Source organism: Bubalus bubalis, chromosome 24, assembly GCF_019923935.1.
Source record: "Bubalus bubalis isolate 160015118507 breed Murrah chromosome 24, NDDB_SH_1, whole genome shotgun sequence".
NCBI classification, from domain to species: Eukaryota; Metazoa; Chordata; class Mammalia; order Artiodactyla; family Bovidae; genus Bubalus; species Bubalus bubalis.
The window spans coordinates 42,021,286-42,044,374 of record NC_059180.1 but is presented as its reverse complement, the minus strand read 5'-3'; the positions used below and the strand labels follow the sequence as shown (position 1 = coordinate 42,044,374).

Sequence of the window (23,089 nt, the reverse complement as noted above, 5' to 3'; positions counted from 1 at the left end):
GCTGCCCTGCAGTAAGGGTGGTCAGAGGTCTCCACAGCCCTCCTGCTGGCCTCACTCCACTCCAGCCCGCTCACCCCCAGAACTGTGCAGGCTCCTCTCAGCATCCTTAGGTGGTGGGAGGGGTGGGGGCCCCACTGCTGAGACAGTGTCCTGGGACCCACCCGTGGGGGTGGGGGCGCTTCCAGAAAGGCCTGGGTCCACCTCCTGGACAAAGTCTTTCTGGCCCACTCCGTCATCCAATCTATCCTCTCCACCCAAATGCGCCCTAGGTAATGCGCGTCCGCAGTCCAGGAAGGCGTGTCTCAAGGACCAGGGCTCCCATGCCCCCTCCCTCAGGCGCACTCCACGTGCACCCCAAAACCACCACAGCTCCAGCCGGGGCCCAATCAAGGCTCCTAAGAGACCAGGCCTCTTGGAGGTCTGACCACCAGCCGGTGGAGGAGTGCGTTCTGCGGCTGCGGGGGGGAGGGTGGACCAGGTGGACCACCGTGCAAGTGTGGCGGGGGGAGTGGGGGCATGCCACTGGGAGAGGTGAGGAGCCCGGGGCTCCCCTTCACCCCAGCTGCCTGCTCCCCCTCACACTGCAAGCGTTCCAGCAGCCGCGGGCTTCGTCCAAGATGGGAGGTGGGGCGCCAGGCAGGGGCGCCAGCGGGAAACGCGGGTCCCCAGGCCGGCCCCGGGCGCCCGCCCAGCTCCGCTTCGCTCCGCTCCCCCGCCCGCAGCCGGCCTTCCGCCCTCCTCTGCGCAGGCGCCGGCTCCACCCCCAGACCAGGCGGTACTTCCGGGTGGGCTCCTGGGTGGGCTCCGCGCTGGCGGGTCCGAAGCCGCGGCGGGCCGCCGGAAACCTGCGCGTCGCGGGGCCCAGGTGAGTGCGCGCCCCGGGAGCAGGTCCCTCCGAGGGCGCACGGCCGAAGGACAGGCTCTGGGCTGAGACCCTCCCCGGAGTCTCAGCCCCACCGCAGTGAGCCCTGAGCGGGAGCCAGTAACGTACTCCCGGGCCGCCCCGCTGCGTGTGCAGTCTCTAGATGAGCCCTGCCGGCGGGGTCGAACCCGCCCGGCCGCTCCATTTGCCACCAGCAGAGTCGAGGCCCGGCCCGAGGCCTCCAGGAAGGAGAGCCCGAGCCCGGTTGCCTGGTTACATGCTGGGCACACGGCCCGACTCACACGGCCCCTGCCCGGAGCCCGCCTGCCGCAGACGTGACCGTCCGGTTGGCCCGAGAGACTACTTCCGCACAGCCCTCCCTCCAGTGCGTGTCCCAGACGGATAAACACTCTGTAACTGACCCCGTTCGCCCAGGTTTTGACGGAGGGGTGGCAGGTGTCTTGGGCGCCTCCTTCCAGGCGGCTGTTTCCAGCCCTCCCCTGGGGAGGCCCAGCCTGGCAAGAGACCCTCCCCAGGTTTTGCCCAGAGGCACTCTGGTGAGGGTGTTTCTTCCTAACACTAGTGAGTGCTGTCTGTAGGCTGGCTGAGTACTTCCCCGGCTTCTCGTTTTATTCTCAGAACCACCCTGTGTGACGATATTGGTTCCCTTTCTGCAGGTGAAACAGAAGCACAGACATTAAGTCACTTTCTGGGGCAGCCGTCACTCTTGGGTGCAACAGCAGGCTCACCCCACTCCTCAGCCCGGGGATCTGAACGGGGGCATTGCTGAGCCTCACTCCCGGGGCAGCTGTATGAGCCCCCACCCCCCCAGGATGGGTCAGGGCAGAGACCCAGAGTCAGCCCGGAGCCTCGGGCAGGCAGGGAGCCACACCCGGGCTGAAGAGCAGGGCCGCAGCGTCCCGGAGCGTGAACCCACGCTCGGTGTCGGAAGACGGGCTAGGCTGCAGTCGCGGTCACATCAGCATCCGTTCTCAGCTGACCAGTGGCTCCGGACAACATAGTGTCAGCACTTACGTTAAAGGTGATGGGTCTGTCGCATGCCAGGGAGGCACTGGAATCGACCCCTGAGGAGGGTGTCCAGGCCCCAGTGCTCACCTGCGTCTTCCCTGGGAGACTGGCTGGTCCCAGAATGACTGAGGGTGTGTGTGGTCAGGTCCCCGGCCCTGCGGCAGCAGCTGGGAGGCAGGTGGTGTGCTGGTCTCGGCGGAGCCGCCTCACTCCTGGGACCTCAACTTTGCTTCACTTCTCCTTATTCTGACATCCTGAGTCACGAGCCACAGGACAGCTGGGAACTCATCAGGGTTGTCCTGAGCCAAGATGGGTGACCTGGTGCTCACCCACGGGGGTGTCAGGCCTTCTGGGCTCTTGTAGGAGGGGTCAGGCACAGCGGGAGTCCTGCCGTTGTGGGGAAGGGGTGTGGATGACTCGACCCCCTAGTCTCTTCCTCGGCCAAGGCCCCACTGGGGTCACAGCTGACTTAAAGTTCCTGGTCAGGGTCAGGTGCCGAGGACTCAGAAGCTCAGAAGTCCACTTGGGGACCACGTGATGAGTGGCAGTCAGCGGGGACCAGCCCTGACCCAGGCCTGGGTGCCACTGTCCCCTCCCCAGGCCCTGAAGCCTCCTGCCACTGAGCTGTGTAAGTGCTGCGTACAGGGCAGAGTGGCTGCCTTGTCACTGCCTTTACGTGCGGTCATCTCCTAGGGCCTCCGGGTCCCCGCCTGGGCGGAGTACGTCAGGTGTGGCATCATCTGCAGCTGGTTGCCCCCATTTTGCAGATGAGGAGGTGGACAGGCAGGCGGTTAAATGAGTCCTCGAGCTCCTGACTTCACTGAACAACCAGCTGTCCTCCCCAGATGATTTTGTCCTTTCCCATTTCAGCTTTCCCGCACAATGGGGCAGAAAAAGCAGCGAGCGTTGGAGGCCAAGCGGCATCAGAGCCCATCAGATGGGACCCAGACGCCTTCCCCCAAGGAGCTGCACCTGGGGCCACCCGCGACCGTGGGCCCCACACGCAGCATCTATTTCTCAAGCCCGGAGGGCCGTCCTGCTCGCCTGGGATCAGCATTTTTCGACCAGCCCGCAGTGTCCCTGGCCCGGGCATTTCTCGGACAGGTAATAGAAATGTAGCAGCGTGGCCTCCGCGTGAAGAGTCACCACCGGGCAGCGTCTGTGGGCACAGCCCTCTTCCCGCTGGGCTCACGTCCCTGACTTGGCCCTGCCTGTCCTCAGGCAGTCAGCCGCTTTGCCCACACTTGCCCTGAGGAGCTTCACCTGAGTCGCCTGGGGCAGGGGCTGGGCGCAGGGTTGGCTCAGAAGAATGCCGAGGTTGTTGGGGTGCCTGCCTGCTCTGGGCAGTGAGAGTGAGGAGGCAGCAGCTGCAGCATCAGACTTTCCACTTGGGGCGTGGGAGCACTGGCCCTGGTCTGCCTGGGATGCCTGCAGGGCAGGCAGGTTTCTCACAAGGACTGTGGTCCGTGCTGGCCCTGTCACCTGCCCTGTCCCCTGGCACAGCCACTGCCCTGCCGGAGTTGGTCTGTGTGTAGCGCCTTAGACACACAGCAGCCGAGCCCACGGCACACAGGCTGTCCTGCATCGGCACGGGCTGGCGACAGCCTCTTCCTTGCCACTGGCTCGCTTCCCGGCAGCACCTGCAGCCCTGACCCCTGGGATGGGCGCCGGATGCCCAGCGCCCGTCGGGGAGCCTGCTCCAGGCGGCGTGCGCACAGCATGTGCCGCATCTGTGTGGAGCACCATCGGGCTACAGTCCTGGTGCCAGGCCCTGGCTTCCTGGTCGCCCTGGAGGCTCGGTGGCTACGTCGTGTCCTTTAATGAGCACACCGTGAGGTTAAAATAGCCAAGGAGAGTCAGTTTCTGTGGCTATTTGAAAACTGGTGCCAAGAACAGACCCTAAAATGTAAGCTAGTGGAGCGTGATCTAAAGTGTGCACTCGTCCAGAAGGGAGCAGTCTGTTCCCCTGAGGATGCTCTGGGCTTCAGGGGCCAGGAGGTCCTGAAAGCATGTGGAGTCAGAAGAGGTTATGACCTCACACGAAGTGGCATGGGGGCAGGTGAGTCCAGCGTCCCGTCGAGGACCCCAGGTCCTCACAGGCTCCCCCTGGGCTCCCAGCATGCCCATTTGAGCCTGAGGGTGGACAGGGCATTGTCCAGCAGAGAAGGGAAGGTCTTATCCCGTATACTCCTTTCCTTCAGGAGGAGAACCTTTCTCAGACTCTCCCAGTGGATGTCCTCTGTAGAGCCCATACCAGGCTTGGGTCGTGCACTCATCCTCGGGCAGGTCAGCGCAAGGAGCTACGGGTTGCCGCAACAGCCCAAACCACTCTGTGTCCCCTCGTGGGTTGAGAAGGGTCCTCTCAGGACCCCCACCAGCAAGCAGGAGATGTTTGTGATGGGCTGAGGGGCAGCCGACTCCTGCTGTCTGAGAGAAGGTCGTGAGATTCGGAGTAGAAGCAGACCATGAGCACAGGGCTGCAGGAGGCTCCACCCACCCGACGGCGGCGCAGAAATCAGGCTGTTTCCTGACCCTGGCCAGACACAGTGGGCTCCGTGGGTTAAGGGGCAGTGGCCTGGCCATCCGCTCGATTGCTCTAGCCTAAGGACAAGGCAGGTGCTGGGGACGTCCTGGGGAAGTGGCCATCCCCGATACTCCACCGTGAACCCTGGTTGAGTCAGACCTGGGGCTGCAGACACTGGGCATGCCTGCCAGCCATTCTCAGGGCCAGGCCACGGTGGTGCAGGCGTTGGGCACGGGGGCTCCAGGCAGGTGGGCCCAGCTCTGACGTGCCCAGCACTCCTCAGGGCCCTGACTCCCATGAGGCCTGCTCTCCTTGGTGCTCTGCTGGCCCCAGGGGACAGCCCCTGACAGCCGCCCCTGCCCTGTGCTCAGCCAGCCTCTGTCCCCCGCTGGACCCAACCCCAGACCCACCCAGTCCCCGCCCCAGGGTGTTGTCCAAGGCAGCCAGCGCCAGGCCCACCTCCCCAGCCCACTGCCTGTGCTTGACCCCCAGTTCAAGGAGCTTGGCACCCCGGGGCTGGGGGCCAGGCTGGGGCACCGTGGGGCAGCTGGTCTTGCTGCTTTCAGAGCTGGCTGCGTGGGCACTGAGCACGACAGCCCTTTGCAGTTGGTCTGGGTGGAAAGCTCCACGGGCCCTGGAATCCTGGGCAGGGCCCTGTGCCCTTCACACCGCTCAGCCCCAGGCTAAGCGTCAGGTCCGGGGGCACTGGGCGGGGGGGCGCAGGGCCCCCGTGAGAGGAGGCGTGAGGACTCGCTTGTGCTGAGCACACCCCGGCTCTGGCTGGCCCAGGCTAGCTGCGCCGTGGACGGGACACTCGCTGAGCAAGGCCCGTGGCCCGCGGCCCAGCGGGATGGGGGGCGCAATGGCCGGACCGGCTGTATGCAGATGTCCCGGGACATCCCAAGCTGGGGAGGGGCGTCCAGGCTGCGGGCCATCAGCAGGGAACGAGCCCCCTTCTTCCTCCCCGGAGCAGATCTTAGTCCGACGACTGGATGACGGCACAGAGCTCCGCGGCCGCATCGTGGAGACTGAGGCATACTTGGGGCCAGAGGATGAAGCTGCCCATTCAAGGGGTGGCCGGCAGACCCCCCGCAACCGTGGCATGTTCATGAAGCCTGGGACCCTCTACGTGTATCTTATCTATGGCATATACTTCTGCATGAACGTCTCCAGCCGAGGTGAGGAGGACCGGGGGGCAGGTGTCTGAGCCAGGGGCGCCTTGGGAGCGAGGCTGCGGCGTCACCCTGGCTGCATTACCAGTGGCTCAGAGATAGACCTGAACCCAGAGCGGCCGGGTGCAGGGGCCCCCGGTGGCCACTGGTGCCGCTGCTGGCGCGGGAGGACTCGGAGGGGGCGACTGTAGGGAAACGATGGTGCGATCAATTTGGGGTGCTCTGGGCTCAGGCAGGAGCCTCAGCAGTGGGCAGTCACAGGGTCTCAGCAGGGATGACCCTGCCACCGTGGGGAACACGAGGCAATGTCTGGATGTTCTCGGCCGTCAGAGCCCTGGCGTGCTCCTGGCTTCCCGTGCGTACGAGTCAGGGAGGGTGCGCACCGTTCATGACACATAGGACGCCCGACTCCACAGAGAATCGTGGCCCCAGGGTCAGCGGTGCCAAATGGAGAGAGGCTGATCTAGAGCTCTCCCTCGTTGGGGGACCCACCAGGTCCTTCGTGGATAGGCACCTCTGTTTTCTTGGGCGTCTGTGCTGGGAAAGAAGCGCCCGGCAGTAGGTCTCCCTAGCCCAGTCTGGCCAGCCAGTCCCAGAGTCCGTCTGCTGAGCCTCCGTCCCAAGATGAAGACTTGGGATGTCAGGGCTGTCGGTCACACTGGAGAATTCCAGTGACGTGCGAGTTGTGATCGCCCAGAGTGGACAGCTGCAGATGCTGAGTGTGATCCGCAGGCTGGAGGATGCGAGGAGCCCTGACTGGCCCTGCACCCCGCCCCGCAGAAGGCAGTTATGTGCAGCTGAGTGATAGGGACTGCCCCAGGGGCCTGTTATCTCCCAGAGAACCTTCCAGTGGCCAAGCTTTTCTTTGGCATTAGAACCAACCCCTCGTGAGGGGAGACTGCACTTGGACAAGGGGATGCGGTTGGTGAGGAAGGGAAGGCGTTTTGGGGGGTACAGTTGGACCGGGCAGATGAGGGAGGTAATGTGTTCCTTTCTGGTCATGTGACCAGGATGCCCAGGAACGTCTTGGTCAGGGGAGCAGAAAACCGCAGGGTGTAGACTGCTGGGGCCAAGCATCATCCAGGAGGGAGGGAAGGGCAGCGGGGCCGGTCTGTGCCTGCAGGGTGGAGGCCTGGCGGAGACCGAGCAGCTGCTGCGGGTGGGGGGCGGGGGGCAGGGGGGAGGATAGGGAGGCCCAGTGGGAAGAGCTGGGGCTGCACGCACACGCATCCTCGGAGAGGAGCGGTGAGCTGCTCCCCTGACCTGTGTGCAGGTGGCACCCAGCGCGCTTGGTGGAACCAGAGGGAGCTGTGCAGCTGGTGAGGGAGAGCCCAGGAATCATGGAGGGACTAGAGCCCAGGCTTGGGCGCCCTCAGGCCATCCTGAAATGCTTTGAAAAGTGGCTGGTTAAGGCTTGCGGGCTGTGCAGGAGGCCAGCTCCTGGGTGCTGTTGGGAAGCCCTGTGTGGCTAAGGCCCGGGAGAGACTGGGCTGCCCACGCGTCAGGCTGAGCCCCTCAGATCCCAGCAGGTGGGGCAGACTCCGGGCCCAGAACAACCCCAGTGCTCAGCTGGGGATCAAGGGCTCTGGACAGACATGTCTTCTCTGGGGAATCCCAGGCCCTGGGTGTCAGCCATTCCTCAGTGGCCTGGACTGGAGGGGGAGAGGGCGGGCCCCGAGGTGGGGAGCTATGTTGGCACCTCTCCCCATTGGGTCACAGGGTGGGGCTCACCTGCACCCTGTGTACACTGGGGGCTGATGGGCATATGCCCATGGGGGGCCATCTCTGGGGCTTCCATTGCCTACCGACCTTACAGTTAGCACCAGTCATACAAACCAGAGGAAGCCAGGGAGCTCAATGCCTCCCTAGCTGGTAGGCACGCGGCCAGAGGTGCCCATAGGAGGCACAGGTGAGCAGGACGGGTGGCAGGCACAGGGTCTGGGCAGAGAGTGAGCACAGGTGTCCCCAGCCGCTCTGGTCGGGCCTTGGATAGGAGAACCACAGCCTGGAAGCTCCATCTCCCACAGGGGACGGGGCGTGTGTCCTGCTCCGAGCGCTGGAGCCCCTGGGGGGCCTGGAGGCCATGCGGCAACTTCGCCACGCCCTCCGCAAAGGTGCTGCGGGACGAGCCCTCAAAGACCGTGAGCTCTGCAACGGCCCCTCCAAGCTGTGCCAGGCCCTGGCCATCGACAGGAGCTTCGACCAGCGCGACCTGGCCAGGGATGAGTCTGTGTGGCTGGAGCAGGGCCCCCCCGAGCCCAGTGAGCCAGCCGTGGTGGCGGCAGCCCGTGTGGGCATAGGCCAGGCTGGCGAGTGGGCCCAGAAGCCCCTGCGCTTCTACGTACGGGGCAGCCCCTGGGTCAGCGTGGTGGACAGGGCGGCAGAGCGGGACACACAGACTGGAGCCAGGGCCTGCTCCCACGGGGACTTTTAATTGTTTACAAACGAAATAAATGCTGTGTTTCTACAACAGTGTCCTTTGCACCTTGGCCAGAGGCCCCCTGGCAGCCAGCTCTGCTCCGGTGACCCAGGGCCACCATGCCCACTTTCTCTCAGGCCTGAGGCCACCCCGGGGTGGGGGGCACCACGGCAGACACACTCCCAGGGGAAACAGAGCAACTCCCCACAGGACGTCCTGGTGCCTTGGGTGCCCGCAGAGGGGACTGCTTGGCCATGGCCTCCGGAGGCCAACACAGGAGGGTGGGGCTGGGGAGGTGCCCGCAGGCAGGCAGTGCTGGGCCAGACAGGGCGGCGAGGGACACGGGCAGAATCGTGCGGGAGGCATGCAGCCCTCAAGAGGCCCGCGTGCTGGTCGCGCCCCTACCTCAAACCTCACCTTCACAGCCCAGGGCCCCTGAGGCTGTCCTGAAGACCGAAGATGAGGAGAGCAAGGCCCCGCAGTGGGAGGGAGCCGGGAGTGAGAGGCAGTGCCCCCACCCAGCTCACGTGAGCAGGGCCTGGAAGACGGCAATGACCGGGTCCTCATGCGTGGTCACCACCAGGACGCTGCGGAACTTGTCCACGAGCGCCAGCAGCTGGGAGCGCCGTGTATTCTCATTGTACATGATCTCCTCCAGGTGGTGGCGGCCGCGGAAGTAGTGCAGGAGCCTGCGGGGGTGGGGGCGGGAGGGTGTGAGGACAGCTACAGCGGGGCTCGGACAGCCCGCGGGGCCCGCTCCCACCACAGCCCCTCGGCGGAGGAGGGGGCCGCACGGGCAGCTGTCGCTTCTGCCTTCCGTGCCACTGCAGCTTGGGGAAGTCTGGCCTGGAGGTTTGGCCCGATGACTTCATGCTCCCGGAACACCACGTGCCCAGTGCCCCCAGGTCTGGGCTGGGGGGTGACAGGTCTCTCACCCATGATGTGCAGACCTCAGGCCCCACCCCGCCCCCAGGCCAAGGGTCCTGGGATGATCCCTGCCCAGCCCTTGAGGACAACGTGAGGAGCAGCACTGGAAGGAGGTCCAAGAGACACCCCACACACAGGCGCCAGTCCTGAGACCTGCGCTGAAGTCTGCCACCTGTCTCTCTCCACACGGGGCCCCGCCGCACCTGGCAAGCATGCGGAGGTCCTCGGGGTTCTGGGCCGCAGGCACGCTGAGGATGGCGGCCCGCTCGTGCTCGGACAGGCTGGCCAGCAGGCTCTCTGTCATCCTCCTGTTCAGCGGCGAGTCCCCGCTGGGGAGCAGCTCAGCGCTGGAGTTGTCCATGCTGGGGCTGGTGAGGGTCATGTCATCGCTGCTGGCTGAGAACCGTCAGCAGTCAGGGAGCGGCGGCCCTGCGGTCACCCACATCCACCTGGGAGCTCACCGCCACGCCCTCAGGGAGCTGCCCCAAACCCCAAGGTCATCCAGCCCCTTGCATTAATGGGGCCCTGGGAAGGCTGGGGTCCCCAAGCCAGGGACCTGGGCTCAGGGCTGCTGCCTTAGGGAGACACTGTGGCCAAATGGCTCTGCAGAGAAGGGACCAGTCACCATCTCCACAGAGGCCCTGGGGCTGCAGGTTTCAACGGTCCTCCAGGGATGCAGTGTGGTCTGCTCCAACCCCAGGCTGGGCCAGGCTGCTCCGACTCAGCAAGGCAGAGCCCCGTCCTCAGGGAAGCAGGGGAGGACCTCCCGTCCCCCAGGCAGAGCTGCCCAGGGGGGCAAGTGACGTCCATGTGAGGACACAGCTGCCCAGAGGGCGGTGTGAGCAGGGGTTCGAGTGCGGCCCTGTGACGGTTCCGTGGTCACTCACAGGTGCCCAAGTCGGACCTCCCAGCCACCCACCTCTCGCAAGGGCGCCCAGGTGCTCACCCCCCTCCAGACAGATGCCCAGGGGCAGGAAGTCCTACTTGGGGAGCCAAAGCTGAGGGCATTGGGCGTGCTGAGGCTGCGGCCGCCCACCCTGGTGGCCAGGGGCGCGTCGTCCTCGCGGGTGCGGGGCTCGTCCTCGCTGGGCGAGGCCATCAGGCAGACGTAGGTGTGCAGCTGCACCAGGAGCCGGCGCTGCAGCATCCACACCACCATCTGGATGAGCTGCGTCTGCAGGCGGGGGCGCCGGAGGTCAGAGGGGACACCCGGCGGGGCCACGGCGGCCCTCACCCCGCCACGTGCCCAGCTGCCCACACGCCTTTCTGCCCAGAGCTGACAGGACCTGTGACGTGGCGGCCCTACTGTGCCACCTCTCCCGGCCCGTGGGCTCTGTGGGGACCCCGCCCGTGGCCAGCACCCTAAGAGCAGAAAGTCCTCCCCTGGGTCGACCCCCATGTGGGGGCATCCACGTCCCCAGACCCACATGCCACCTTCCTGTCACTGGGGTTCCCTGCTGGGAGGGGCGGGCAGGCATGGACACACGCGTGTACCGTGAGCATGTATGACCCAGTCACAGCAAGGAAAATGGAAGAGGACTGTTAAATACTTCAAGAGACCTCGTCAGCACCTGCACACATTCAGGGCCTGAAACAGGAGTTAGGGAGGCAGGCGGCTTCACCCAGGACCCAGCAAAATCGGAACCAGCTCCCCTCAGGCCAAGAAAAGCCACCGGCTGTTCAGACCACTGGGAAGTCTGCACTGGGGAGGGGAGGGTGCACACACAGTGTGCCTTCTATTTGGCTGGCACAACCTGGCACTGTCCCAGGAAACCAAAGGTGCCGCGAACAACGGCATTTAGAACAGTCACGCTCGGCGTCTAAGTGAAGGGACCAACAGACCAACCTCCAGCTTGGGGTTGGAGCAGACCACACCCCACCCCTGGGAGGACCAGATGGTGACTGACACGGTCCCTCCTCTGTGTTCACAACTTAAGGAGGAAAGGGCTGCTTTTAAGGACTGGCTTTACCTACCAGCCCCGGCACTTGTTACAGCAAACACTTCACTTTGAAGACAAGCCTTGAGAACACCAGCCCATCTCCCCCGGGGGCCCAGAGCTCAGGCTGGGGTGGGGGAGGGGCAAGGCCTGGCTCTGGGACCCAGGTCAATCAGTCCTTCTGTAAACACACAACTCGCCAGCTCGTTCCCCATGCCTCACCCCTCCCTGGTGGCCACCACACCACACCCACACTCCTGCCAGCCCCTCACCACCCTGACTCTGACCCAGACCCAGGCCTGTCCTGTGCAGGCCCCAAATGTGAAAATTCTGGGTGTCTGTGAGCTCAGACTTATACCCACAGACCCCGTGGCCACGGGGACCCTGGCAGGCAGGAGAGGGAGTCAGGGGGCAGGGCCCAGGCTCAGTAAAACAAAACCCTCTTGTGTTCCCGATTCTAGGACCCCCAGGTCCAGAAGGGGCACCAGGTGGCTCTCTTGTCCCAGGAGTGGTCACGATCTGCTACCAGTTACCTCTTAGCTCCGCCCTAACCCTGAGAACTGCCTGCCACGGGCAGACAGAGCTCCGTGTGTAGAGGGACTGGCACTGCCCAGGTGTCGGCAGGCAGCCTAGCCAGGCAGCCAGCCTCGGGCAGGGCAGGTATCACCTACACAGCAAGCACTGCCCCCAACCCAGGCCTTGGGTGCAGCAACACTGCAGGCCTGGGATCAACTGGGGACTGAAGCCAGGTGGCTGGTCCCTGGGCTCCCCCAGCTCCCAAGACTCACCTCCTGAACAGGGGGGGCCAGGGGGTTCCTGAATTCTGACAAGGAGACAGGCAAGGAGAACTTGGCAAGGACAGACGGCAGGTCGTGAGATGGAAACTGGCGTGAGAACTGCTCGGCAAGCGGGGAATACCTGGGGATGGGGGTGAGGATCCCTGAGCTCAAGAGGTCTCCCCTCGGTCAGGCATCTGTGTCCTTGCCTCGAGCCCGCACTGTGCAGGAGGGGATGCAGTGTGGTGAGGGTCCGGGAGGGTGCAGTGAGGACAGAGCCCAGACGCCTTCCCCACGCGGCAGCCCCTGTGAACCTCTGCGTCGGGACCAAGGCTCCTGACCTCCCAGCAGGCACCCTGCACAGGGCCCACTGGCCGGCAGGTGTGGGCAGGCGCAGACCTTTCCCAGAGGCCGCAAGTGCAGAGCAGCACAGGCCTGGGTGGCGCTGGAGGGGCGGGACCAGGCCAGAACTGGGACACGGGCCTGGCTGAGCTGGGAGCACCACCTGGGGCCCTGTCAGCCACAGGGACTCACAGACACACGCTGGCGTTGGGAGACAGCATGTAGACGTTGTTTTCACACAGCGGGTAGATGATGATGGCCTTGCCCCAGTACACCAGGTGGGCCGCAAGCTGGAAAACCTGCAGGCAGGGGGCAGGGGACAGTGCTGGGAGGCTGACCCTTCCGCCACCGGTCCCTCAGCTGTCCCGGCTGGCCCCGGCACGTATGCCAAGGGCAACCAGGATGAGGTCGACTCAGCTGCGCAAGGGTCTTGGCTGCTCATCCTGGCAGAGGCCAGCCCCTAGCCCACCGGCACCGAGCACCAGGACAGTGGATGAGGGGTCGCTGCACCCACCCCGACCCCTCACTCGTCCCTGGAGAACCTCCCTCTGTCCTGCTGCCCTGGGCTCTCAAGACATCAGGATGGCCCACAGACAGACCACAGCGCCGGGAGGGAGGGCCAGGGTGAGACCATGGCACTGGGCAGTGCTCACCCCGACCACCACAGCCAAGTGCCTGCGGGCACAGCACCAAAACACCCCCACCTCGTCTCAGCAGACGGCCTCCAGTGGCCCCAGCTCAAACACAAATAACGTTTCATTCCCATTGCTGACCCTCTCTCTCACCCCAAGTCCCAGTGACATAGGCTCTAAAGGAACAGGCTCACTTCCCTCCGTCTCTGCCACCAACCTCAGCCAGCGGGTCCACATCCCCTCTCCCTGCAGCCAGAGCGCCTGCTCCAGGCTAGAAGTCTGAAATTGAGAGCACTGGGCTGGAGTCAGGCTGTTGGCAGGGACACTGATCTTTGCCTCCAAGATACAAGCTGCTGTTCCTTGCGTGAGGTGAGGTGAGACCACGCCTCCCACCTTGGCCTCCGCGGTCACCTCTTTGCAGGTCACCTCCCGCCTCCTCTTCTGTAGTCAAAGCCTCTCCACCTGCCTCCCTCTCACAAGGGCCCACCCAGATCATCCAGGATTATCGCCCCATATCAAGAGTGTTAATTCCATCTGCAAAGTCCCACATAAGGAAGGTCCCACTCACATTAGGACGCGGAGGTCTATGAGGGCACTGTTCATTCATTACAAGTAATGTAAGTATAATCCTGATTTTGTTATTCAAAGATTATATGTTAACATGTATATAAAAGAGTTGGAGGAATCTACTGTGGCTACTGCTGCAATATGGGATTGTGGGCACTTACTCTGTGTCTATAATTTGTGTGATATTTGAACTTTTATAAGAAAGAATATATTAGTTTCATTAGACAAAAACCTTCAAATCACCTGATGACACTCACACCTGAGACCAACATTCCCTGGTATCTGTGCAGGGGCTCCGGCTGGGCTCGCCAGCCTCCCCCACGGGGCCTCTGCTGGGCCGCCTGCTGAAGGAAGCAGCAGTGCCAGAGGCCGGCACAGTCCACCCATGGGGCCAGGCCCTGCATGACCACACCAGCAGCAAACCCCAACCACACTGGGTTCAGTGTAGAGGGGCAAGGAAGCAGACGGCAAGGCCATGGCCAGGGAGAGACAGAGGCGACATCATCAGAGCTCTGTGCAGGGCAACTGTGGCCAGGGGGAGGCGTGTCCACACAGACCCCTGTCAGGCAGCCACAGGGGCAGAGAGGGCCCCTCAGAGCCGCACACGCACGGGCACCTGGCCTCAGCAGCACCGGTCAGGATGCCGCGCAGTGGTGCACACACCACGGCCAGCGCCTGCGAGGTCTGTGTCTCCTGGGTGCTAGCAAGGCAGTCCAGGACCCCACGTGAGACACCAGGCACAGGTCAATAAACACTCGCACGTGGGGTGGACAAAGGTCCTGGGGTAAAGATGGGGGAAGGATTCTAGACAACAGAATCCCAAAGGGCTGCTTTGGGGGAAGAATGGCCTGAGAGTCAGGCCTGGTGAACAAACTCCCCTACTGTGCTAACGTGCCCATCTCCATGGAAAATTCTTAAAGATTTGGGAATACCAGACCACCTTATCTGTCTCCTGAGAAACCTGTATGTAGGTCAAGAAGCAACAGTTAGAGTGTCAGACATGGAACAAGGGACTGGTTCAAAATTGGGAAAGGAGTAGGTCAAGGCTGTATATTGTCACCCTGCTTATTTATTTATGTCTAGAGTACATCATGCGAGATGCCAGGCTAGATGAAGGACAAGTTGGAATCAAGATTATGGGAGAAAAATCAATAACCTGAGATATGCAGATAATACCACCCTAATGGCAGAAAGCCAAGAGGAAATAAAGAGCCTCTTGATGAGGGTGAAAGAGGAAAATGGAAAAAGCTGGCTTAAAACTCAATATTAAAAAAACTAAGATCATGGCATCCAGTCCTATCACGTCATAGAAAACAGATGGGGAAAATGTGGGGAAAGTACAGATTTTATTTTCCCAGGCTAGAAAATCACTCTGGATGATGACTGCAGCCATAAATTAAAAGACGTTTGCGCCTTGAAAGGAAAACTATGACAAACCTAGACAGTGTATTAAAAAGCATCACTTTGCCAACAAAGGTCCATATAGTCAAAGTTACGGTTTTTCCAGTAGTCATATGCAGATGTGAGAATTGGGCCATAAAGGCTGAGCACCAAAGAACTGATGCTTTCGAACTGTGGTGCTGGAGAAGACTCCTGAGAGTCCCTTGGACTGCAAGGAGATCAAACCAGTCAATCCTAAAGGAAATCAACCCTGAATGTTCATGGAAGGACTGATGTTGAAGCTCCAATACTTTGGCCACCTAATGCAAAGAGCCAGCTCGTTGGAAAAGACACTGATGCTGGGAAAAATTGAAGGCAAAAGGAGAAAGGGACGACAGAGGATGAGATGGTTGGACGGCATCACTGACTTGATGGCCACGAATTTGAGCAAACTCCGGGAGATAGTGGAGGACAGAGGCGTGTTGCCGTCCCGGGGGTCGCAAAGAATTGGTCATGACTTAGTGTGTGAACAACAACGGCGAATAGACTGCAGGCCCCCTGGAGGTGCCTCAAGGGGCCTGAGAAAGCTGTCCCGGCCTCCGCAGCTGTGGCCCCTGGCCCGGGCTCCGCTGCCCCCTGGTGGCCAGGTGCTGCCCCACTCCAGACCCAGGGTCCCCCTCAGGCTGTCGCTTGAGGCCCCCCTGACCCAGCCTCCAACTTCTTCCTGTGCTTTTCCTCACCCTCAGCCCTGCCTACTGTTCCACCAGATCTTCAGCCAAAGAGGAGGGGCCGCCATCTGATCAGAAAGGGCAGCCCCCAAGCATGTGACTCGGCAGGGAGATGGCACCTCATACAGAACACAGGCCCGCATGTCATGGGGTATGGTCCTGCTCTACATGGCTCCCACAGGGACTAAGTCCTCTCACCCAGCACCATGAAGGCCTCACTCCTCTCTGCCAGAGCCCAGCACCCCCACCACGATACAGACACTCAGGCCCCCGGCCCAGAGGCCGGTCTGCCTCCAGATCCATCACTGTGGCAGGCTGTGCGCGGCCCTCAGCTGGACTACGGCCCTAGGGAGGCAGTTTGAGGTGCCTCCTATGACACGTCCAGCCCCCCACCCCACACTGCCCATCCTGCCCACTGAGGGTATCTCCCCAGGCCCCCAGAGGTACCTGCAGCAAAGCCAGGTCTGCGTCCTGGGCCAGCTGCTGCAGGTTCTTCACAGCGGACGTGGTCTTGATCACGCGTACCAGGGCTGGGGAGCAGTCAAGCGGGAGCTCACCCAGCAGGGACTTCTCATCGCTGAGCAGCAGCAGGGCATGGTACGGGCTGCAGGGCAGAGACATGGTCAGTGGTACAAGCAGCTTTGGGCTCTCGGGGTGGGCACCTGGAGAGAAGAGGCCACGGGAGGAACTGGAAGACAAGGTTGTGCCCTGAGGCCTTTAAAAACCTGCGAGGATCACTGCTGCAGCAGAAAGAACTGCGGGAGCCCTGATGACCGGCTCTATCCCGCCTCTGGGACTGCCCGCAAACACTGGTTGACTGAAAAACCAGTCAACCCTTCCCAAGGAAACAGTCCCGAAGAGGGCTTCCCTGGTGGCTCAGATGGTAAAGAATCCATCTGCAACGCGGGAGACCTGGGTTCAATACCTGGGCTGGGAAGATCCCCTGGAGGAGGGCATGGCAACCCACTCCAGTATTCTTGCCTGGAGAATCCCATGGACAGGGGAGCCTGGCGGGCGACAGTCCGTGGGGTCGCAAAGAGTCGGACACGACTGAGCGACTAAGCACAGCATATAACACATGGGAAAAGCAAAATCCCCACTTCAGACTATGAACAGAACTACCTAGACACATGCTGGGAAGGAAGCCCAGGAGGAAAGGCACAGACAGCGCGGGGGCCTGGGTGAGGGAGGAAGACAGTGCTCTGCTTTCTGTCATCGAAACATCTGCTGTCCCGTGCCCAGATCTCTTTTTCTGGTTAAGACATTTGAAGAGACAGAGCACTTGGTGGGGAAGGCAAAGGCAGGAGACTGGGCTCTGTGCTCTCCTTGCAGGAGGAAGCCTGAAATGGACAAACAGAGCCCACAAGTTCTGGTTCAAGCACAGACCCCAGGAGTAACACCATGAAGACACAGCCCTCGAGGGTCAGGCCCGCTGCTGGCCGTGAGGCGCGGCCCACAGCCCTACCGAGGCCCCAGGCTGGGGCTGCAGCACAAAGCCCTGCTCGGCCAGGCAGTGCCAAGAGGCTCTGGGGGTGAGCTGGGGGTGATGGTCACTCCTGGACAAAACTGGACATAAAAACATGTGTTTACAAAGAGCAGAGCCCTACCTGCCAGTTTCTGTGGCAGGAAGAGGACCCAAGTGCTTGGTACACCTCAGGCAGACAAGGGAGAGAAGGGCCGGCGGGTGTGGGGCTGGCACTCACCGGATAGCCTTCAGGCTGCGCTCGATGGCCTCTGGCGGGATGAGGCTGCTGGCCGCGTAATGGATCTTGTGGGGCAGGCAGAAGCTCACCTCCAGCCAGCTGTTGACGTGGAGCCGCACCACCCCAGACGTGCACAAGCTGCAGAGAGAGGGCCCTCAGCCTTGCACACGCAACCACATCTTGCACACCCGCCTGAGGGCGCCTCCGCCCAGCCCACAAGTACACAGCAGGGAGGCTTCCCAGACTCCTACCCCGCATCCTACCCTGCATCTCAGTAGGGTTAAGAAAGCATCCTACCCCACATCTCAGTAGGGTTAAGAGAAGAAAATGATGTATTAGGAACACACACAAAAGTTGCCTTTCTGGCCAGCCTCGGAATCTGCAGTCCAACCAGAGGCAAGGGATCAGGGAAGCCTCTCCAATCTCTGCCCTGGAGGCTCAATGCACCTGGGCGTCCCAGGGCTTCCTCTACACAATGGGCGGCTGGGCAGGGCAGGGCCCATCACCAAAAGGGAGAGATGAGCAGGAGAGGAAGGGGGAGCAGGAGGGAAGGGTGGCGGTGCCCGGCCCCCAGATATCCCGAGGGAGGAGCCCGGCCCTGCCGATGGCGCAGCCCTGCAGGCGCTCCACAGCCAGCAGCCACGCCAGCCCCCACTCAGGCTTTTGGCACCCCTCATCTCTCCAACCTTGCTCAGGCCAAACACAGAGACTCTGTGTCTGACTCTCATGTCTCACATCCCACCTCAGACTGCCTGTCAATCCTGCCTGCTCCACGCAGGGTCAAACTGCACACCTGCTCCACTCTGGCCTCCCCGGTCCGCCCTCCCTACGCAGACCCCCAGGGGTCCCACCTCAGCAGTCCCAGCCAAGACCTCAAAGTGCCAGGCCCTGTGGGACCTGCCCACTCTTGCCAACCCTGTGTCCTCCCGCTGGAGAGTCCAGCAGGACAGGCTGCCCTGCTGCTCTCCAAGCTCGTGGACTTGCCCTAGCCACATGCTCTCCCTCAGGGGCGCCAGGGCTCCTTCCTGCCTACAGATCTCAACTCAAGGCCCACCTTCTCAGTGGGGTGAGCCCCAAGCCTGGCCCTGGCCCCCCGGGCAGCTCCAAGCTGCCATCTGTCCTGTGCACGGGCAGCAGCAGGCCCTCCTGTCCGCGGTCAGTGCTGTTTCCCGACCAGAATCCACAAGGTGTGGTGCTCACCGCACGGCCAGCAACGGGCAGGGACACTGAGAGCACTTCCCGCCTGGAGCGGAGAGGAGGCCTGAGGATGAGACCCTCTGGGCTGCCGTCTCTCAGGAACGAAGCTGAGGCCCTGACCCAGCCCGGGTGCCGGGCACAGAAGGAGCGACTGCTAGCACAGAGGAGGGTGTGCGGCCTGTGCCCCCTGCCCGGCCCCCTTCCTGCCACGCTCCAGCCCGCGCTGCTGGCACTCAGGCCTCGGGGCTCTCGGGCACAGACTCAGGGATCTGGTGCTAGAGGCGGCCTGCAGCCCCCGCCCCGCATCCACAGGCTGTTCTTACAGTCCCTCCCCACAGCCCTGTCCAAAGAGCTGTGCGGAATCCACGGGCAGCAGTTTCAAATGTAAAAACCAGTCCTTATTGTCTCCAGCAGGGAATGGGCACCAGGGAGAGGAACCACGGGAAGCACACGGAGCATGCCTGTGACCCCAGCTGCCCCCAGGACTCCTGCTGGCCCCAGCCTTGCTCCCTCTCCTGTGCTGCCACCGGGGCACCTGGAGGGCTGGGCCCTCTCCCAGGGCTTCCCTGTCCCCAGCCGTCCCCCTTGAAGGATGAGAGAGGGTCTCAGGCCCCCAGCTGCAGGGGGGCCACAAGCTGTGGCTTGTGTGTAGTTCACTTCACATCTGCTCAGAAAGGCAGTGGACTCAGAACCAAGGTCTTCCTATCTCTGAGCTCCCCTCCAGGACATGGCACAAGGTAGCTGCTGGAACGCAGAGTCCTAGTCAACACAGAGATTCCTCTTTTCAAATGTAGCCAAGTGGGCTCCTCCAGGAGCCCAGCGATGCCATGTGCAGGCTGCTGAGCCACCGGGCACAGGAGGAGGCCCCAGGCACTGGTTCAGGCTCTTGGTGCACAATCTACAGCCTGCATTTGGGGGCTCCCACTCAGCCATGCCAGGGAAGACACAGGGAATTGTAAGCAAACTATGTGAACACAAGAAGCCGGAGAGAGTGGTAAGAAAAGGGACGTGGAGGAGGGGGCAAGGGTAGGTGTAGCCTGGGGCCTCATGGGGATCAGCAGAGGTGCCAAATCTGGTACCAGGCAGACAAGCCATCAAGGCCTGTGCAGCAGCATGGGGTCCCAGTCGATGGGGTCGCAAAGAGTTGGACAGGACAGAGCGACTGAGCACTAGCAGAGTAGAGGCTGGGCCCGAAAAGGGTCCTGAGCAGCTCATACTTATATCCTCAGGGCAGCTAACGGTTTGGTGGGGACACTGAGGAAAACACTGTGCCCGTGTGAGGCTTATCCGGCCCCTCACACGGATAAGGCCACACCACACACTGGACTGCAGCTCTGAGACCCCGCCCCGCCTGCGACACGAGATAGATGCGCCCCCAGAGCTCAAGGCCCAAGGCAATCACACTGGCCTTTCAACAAGCGCTTATCTTTCACATCCCAGACGGCACAGGATGAAGCTCATCGCCCACCTCACAGCTCAGGACCCGAATTTCAGCCTCTGTCCTGACGCCCTCTGTGGGCTTGCACCAGGCACCCTTCTCCCTGCCCCGGGCCAGAGACCTCTGAAGCCAGCCCTGCACCCTCTGGTCCCAAACACAGCGCACAGGCCAACACTGCGCATGACCCAGGAGGGCAGGTGGGCTCCTGAAAGCCCACCCTGAAATTTCCAACACAGGTGCGCTTTGTGGAAAGGACTGAAATTCTCAGGATATTCGTAGGCGAGTCCGTGGGCCCAGCCCTGCTCTGGACAGGCAGCGAAGAGCAGGGCAGAGTCCCCAGCACCCCCAGCACTGCCGCAGGTCAGGAACTGCTTGGCAAACACTTCTTCAAGCCCCACCACGGGATCCACATGCTGAGCACAGACGGCTAGGGGACATCCCCAACCTCGGGGGATGCTGTCACTGAAGTCACCAAGCTACAAGGGGAGACACAGGTGCCGGGCAAGCAGCGGTGGGCTCCGCGGAGTCACGCGGCAGCAGCAGCTCACAGACGCAGCGGTCCCGGCGCACAGGGCCTCCGGGCCACGCCACACACGGGACTGCAGTCAAAGCGCTCGGTCCAGAACGCCCCTGTGCAAAGTCCAGCCCAGCCTCGAACCTCAACCAGACCTCAGCTTAAGGCCTCTTGCTTCTGCTCTGAGAAAGCCCGTCCCGGGGACTGCTGGCAAGCCTCCACCGAGAAAGGGCTGCGTGCTCCCTACCACCTGCCTCCCTGCCCCTCGGTGCAGCCCACTGCAGGAGCAGGGAGGGTCAGGCCAGACCCTCACAGCCTTCCCGCTGGGTCAGAGCTGCTGCTGTCAGCAGGCGGGGACAGGGGAGGACACGGATGGTCTGGGATTCCTACAGGAGAAGCACTGGGCGGGACCCAGGTCACAAGAGTCGGGCCTGGAAACAGGGAGGGGGTCTTCTGGGTTCAGGAAGGAGGCAAAGGGCTGAATGGGGGACCCGGGAGCTGCTCTTGCCAAGTGCTGACTCCTGTCCTTGGAACTGCTGCCGCTAGAGGGCGCTGGGCTGCCCCAGCTCCGGGCTCGGCTGGTCCAGCAGACCACGAAAGCAGCTGTCAACTCCCGAGGGTCAGCATCCCAACACAGTTCGAGCCTAAGAATTCACAGCTCATTGTTTGCTCAGAAACATACTGTCTGGCTCTGGATTGCTTTTTACTGTAAGCCCACACTGGCCTGGATCTAGCATGCAGTTTCAAGGGACGCTGCTCTTATGTACTCTGACACCCTGAAGTCATCGAAATAAAGACACGGAAACAGCAGCCACGCTGTGCATCCCTGAAGACAGCTCTCCCTCCCAACTAAAGGCACCTGCGCCCCCAGGAGGAAACGGGGCCAGAGCAGAGCATTCACAGAGAAGGGTACAGGGGTGGGCCCAGGTGAAGACGTGCACACCTGCGTTCATATTGGCTGACCTGAGACACCATCCGACCGTGGTAGGCAGAAACGGAAAGCTCAGAAGACTCTGTGTGGCAAAGTCAGGTGCTGCTGACAGGTGGGCAGACTCAGCCACAGAGGGCAGTACCTCCGTGACACACACACCTGACTATTCAGCCGGCAGTTCCACTTAGGAATTTCTCTCAGGGATGCACGGGCACCCACAAAAAAACACGCACGGCTAAGCCGCATGTCCTTCAGCAGCAAAAGCTGGAGCCCTTGAAGCCCCAGGGAGGCGGCAGACAGCTGGGCAGCAGAGAAGTCAGTCCTTATTTACCAACAGACAGATGTCTAAGTTGCACATGGAGGTGAGAAGGTACAGGGCAACTGCACACGCAGTGTGCTCCGGGCTCACCCTCCTGTGCGCCGCGCCCTCTGAGGGGCACACAGCACGCAGCCACCTGACACATCCTGTCTCCGGGACGGGACCGGCGAGGGTCTAAAGGGAAAGCAGCCCAGTGCCCTTTCAGACCTGACCGTCACGGGACCTCTTCAAAGGCTTAAGCTAAATAACAAAAGGACAATTACCAAAACATCACAGTGGTTACCACTGGGCGTGGGGTTACAGATGGTTTTATTTTCTTTATACTTCTCTATATCTATAATAAATACATAATACTGGTGAAATCAGAAAAAAACATTAACATTAAAAAAAAAAGGAGGGGGGAATTCTCTGGCAGCCCAGTGGTTAGGACTCCACGCTTCCACTGCAGGAGGCCAAGATTCAATCCCTGGTTGGGGAATTAAGCTATCACAAGCCCCACAGTTCAGCCAAAAAAAAAAAAAAAGAGAGAGAGAGAATTCACGGGGAAAAAGAAAACTTACATGGAAAAAGGAAAGGATGTGGACAAACCACCATCTCCGGAGGGGCTCTGGCCACAGCTCTCAGGTCAAGCCCATCTCCAGCAGGGAACACGGTCTCCTGGATGGAGGAGGCCGGGGCAGGGAAGCTGGAGGCGAGGGGAGGTGAGGGGGCAGTGCCCCTTGCGCCCCCCGTCCAGCAACACACCGGTCCCCTCAGCACCGAGAGGCCTCTAGTGAGCCCGCTGGCCAGGTGCAGGACAGAAGAAGCTGCCAGCCAGCGGCACTCACCCAGGACTGGGGTCCCGCAGACCCAGGGCCAGGGAGCAGTGGTCAAAGCCCTGTGGACACGCTTTAGAAAGAAGAGTGCCTGCCTTGCTTATCCACACTAAGAGCTGGTGCTGAGCTGGGGTTCCCACCATGTCTCCACTGCCTGCTGCCCACACTGAGTGTCCCAAATCCCCAAGACTAGAGCTAGTCAGCTAGTTGGGGGAGCAGGGCCAGCCCTAGACCCTGAGCCTCAGTCTCCTCTTGGGTGCGGCAGCCACAGTGACCTCGCCTGAAGAAGGAGGGCCTGCAACACTGTAGGTGCTGTGCTCAGTCAGCGTCACCTTGCGTTCTAGGCCCCCACACAGCTTTATTCAGGTCCATTTTCTAGTCAGAGCAAAGTCTAGGGGTGCCGTCCCAGCCAGGCACCTTCCCGCCCTCCCTCCCATCTCAGGCAGAGCGGGGAAGTGGCACCCGCCTTGCGGAGGCCCTGGGCAGGAGGCCGCTCGTCTTACCTGTCATAAGCGTCCTTGAGGTCCCTGGCCAGCTTGCACTTGGGCAGGATGTGGTGGAATGGGGACTGAGGCCCATCATTTGCTGCAAGAGTTGTAACACAGGGGACTCAGAGCCTGCACAGCACAGAGCTCACACAGGCCAGATGGCAAGTTTAGGCTAAGAAGAACTTTAAGTGACTGTACACCGAACATCAGGATGTTGCCCGCTGGTCCGTGCCACCGTCTTCTGGATTTCCCCTGACCGCTGGCCCCACCTGACTCTGCAAGTACAGGCCTCACGTAACATCTAACAAAAAATAAATGTACTTACATTGAACTTTTACAAATTCCGGTGAAAAAGTCACAAACTCTTAAGAATGTTTTTAAAAGATAAA

The 23,089-nt window shown here is 61.6% G+C and overlaps 2 protein-coding genes across 10 annotated transcripts in view; one reads left to right on the top strand and one right to left on the bottom strand.

Annotated features, from left to right (window-relative positions):
* The first annotated feature begins 544 nt into the window (after positions 1-544).
* MPG (N-methylpurine DNA glycosylase) lies at positions 545-8,054 on the top strand. The gene is made up of 4 exons (XM_025275220.3): positions 545-865; positions 2,762-2,995; positions 5,389-5,593; positions 7,615-8,054. The coding sequence occupies exons 2-4, from the start codon at positions 2,774-2,776 to the stop codon at positions 8,019-8,021; spliced, it is 834 nt and encodes a 277-aa protein (XP_025131005.3). The 5' UTR covers positions 545-865; positions 2,762-2,773; the 3' UTR covers positions 8,022-8,054.
* Positions 7,999-23,089, bottom strand: part of NPRL3 (NPR3 like, GATOR1 complex subunit) — a 33,308-nt gene continuing 18,217 nt past the window's right edge. For 3 of the 9 annotated variants that reach the window (XM_025275215.3, XM_025275216.3, XM_044935981.2), the window contains 8 exons: positions 22,716-22,797; positions 16,999-17,136; positions 15,743-15,899; positions 12,181-12,287; positions 11,659-11,788; positions 9,918-10,107; positions 9,137-9,329; positions 7,999-8,695 (listed from right to left, as the gene is read on the bottom strand). In XM_025275215.3, coding sequence (XP_025131000.1) covers positions 8,530-8,695; positions 9,137-9,329; positions 9,918-10,107; positions 11,659-11,788; positions 12,181-12,287; positions 15,743-15,899; positions 16,999-17,136; positions 22,716-22,797 — 1,163 coding nt within the window. In that variant the 3' untranslated portion in view covers positions 7,999-8,529. Of the gene's footprint in view, positions 8,696-9,136; positions 9,796-9,879; positions 10,108-11,658; positions 11,868-12,180; positions 12,288-15,742; positions 15,900-16,998; positions 17,137-22,715; positions 22,798-23,089 lie in introns of those variants that run through there. The other 6 variants (XM_025275212.3, XM_025275218.3, XM_025275217.3 and 3 more) reach the window with 6 other exon arrangements.

What these genes read in the sequence shown, in the direction of transcription:
- MPG (XM_025275220.3), top strand. Translation starts at nt 2,774, where the DNA reads ATGGGGCAGAAAAAGCAGCGAGCGTTGGAGGCCAAGCGGCATCAGAGC. An exon ending in CCCGGGCATTTCTCGGACAG is followed by an intron (nt 2,996 to 5,388) that starts GTAATAGAAATG and finishes TCCCCGGAGCAG; the next exon opens with ATCTTAGTCCGACGACTGGA. An exon ending in CATGAACGTCTCCAGCCGAG is followed by an intron (nt 5,594 to 7,614) that starts GTGAGGAGGACC and finishes CATCTCCCACAG; the next exon opens with GGGACGGGGCGTGTGTCCTG.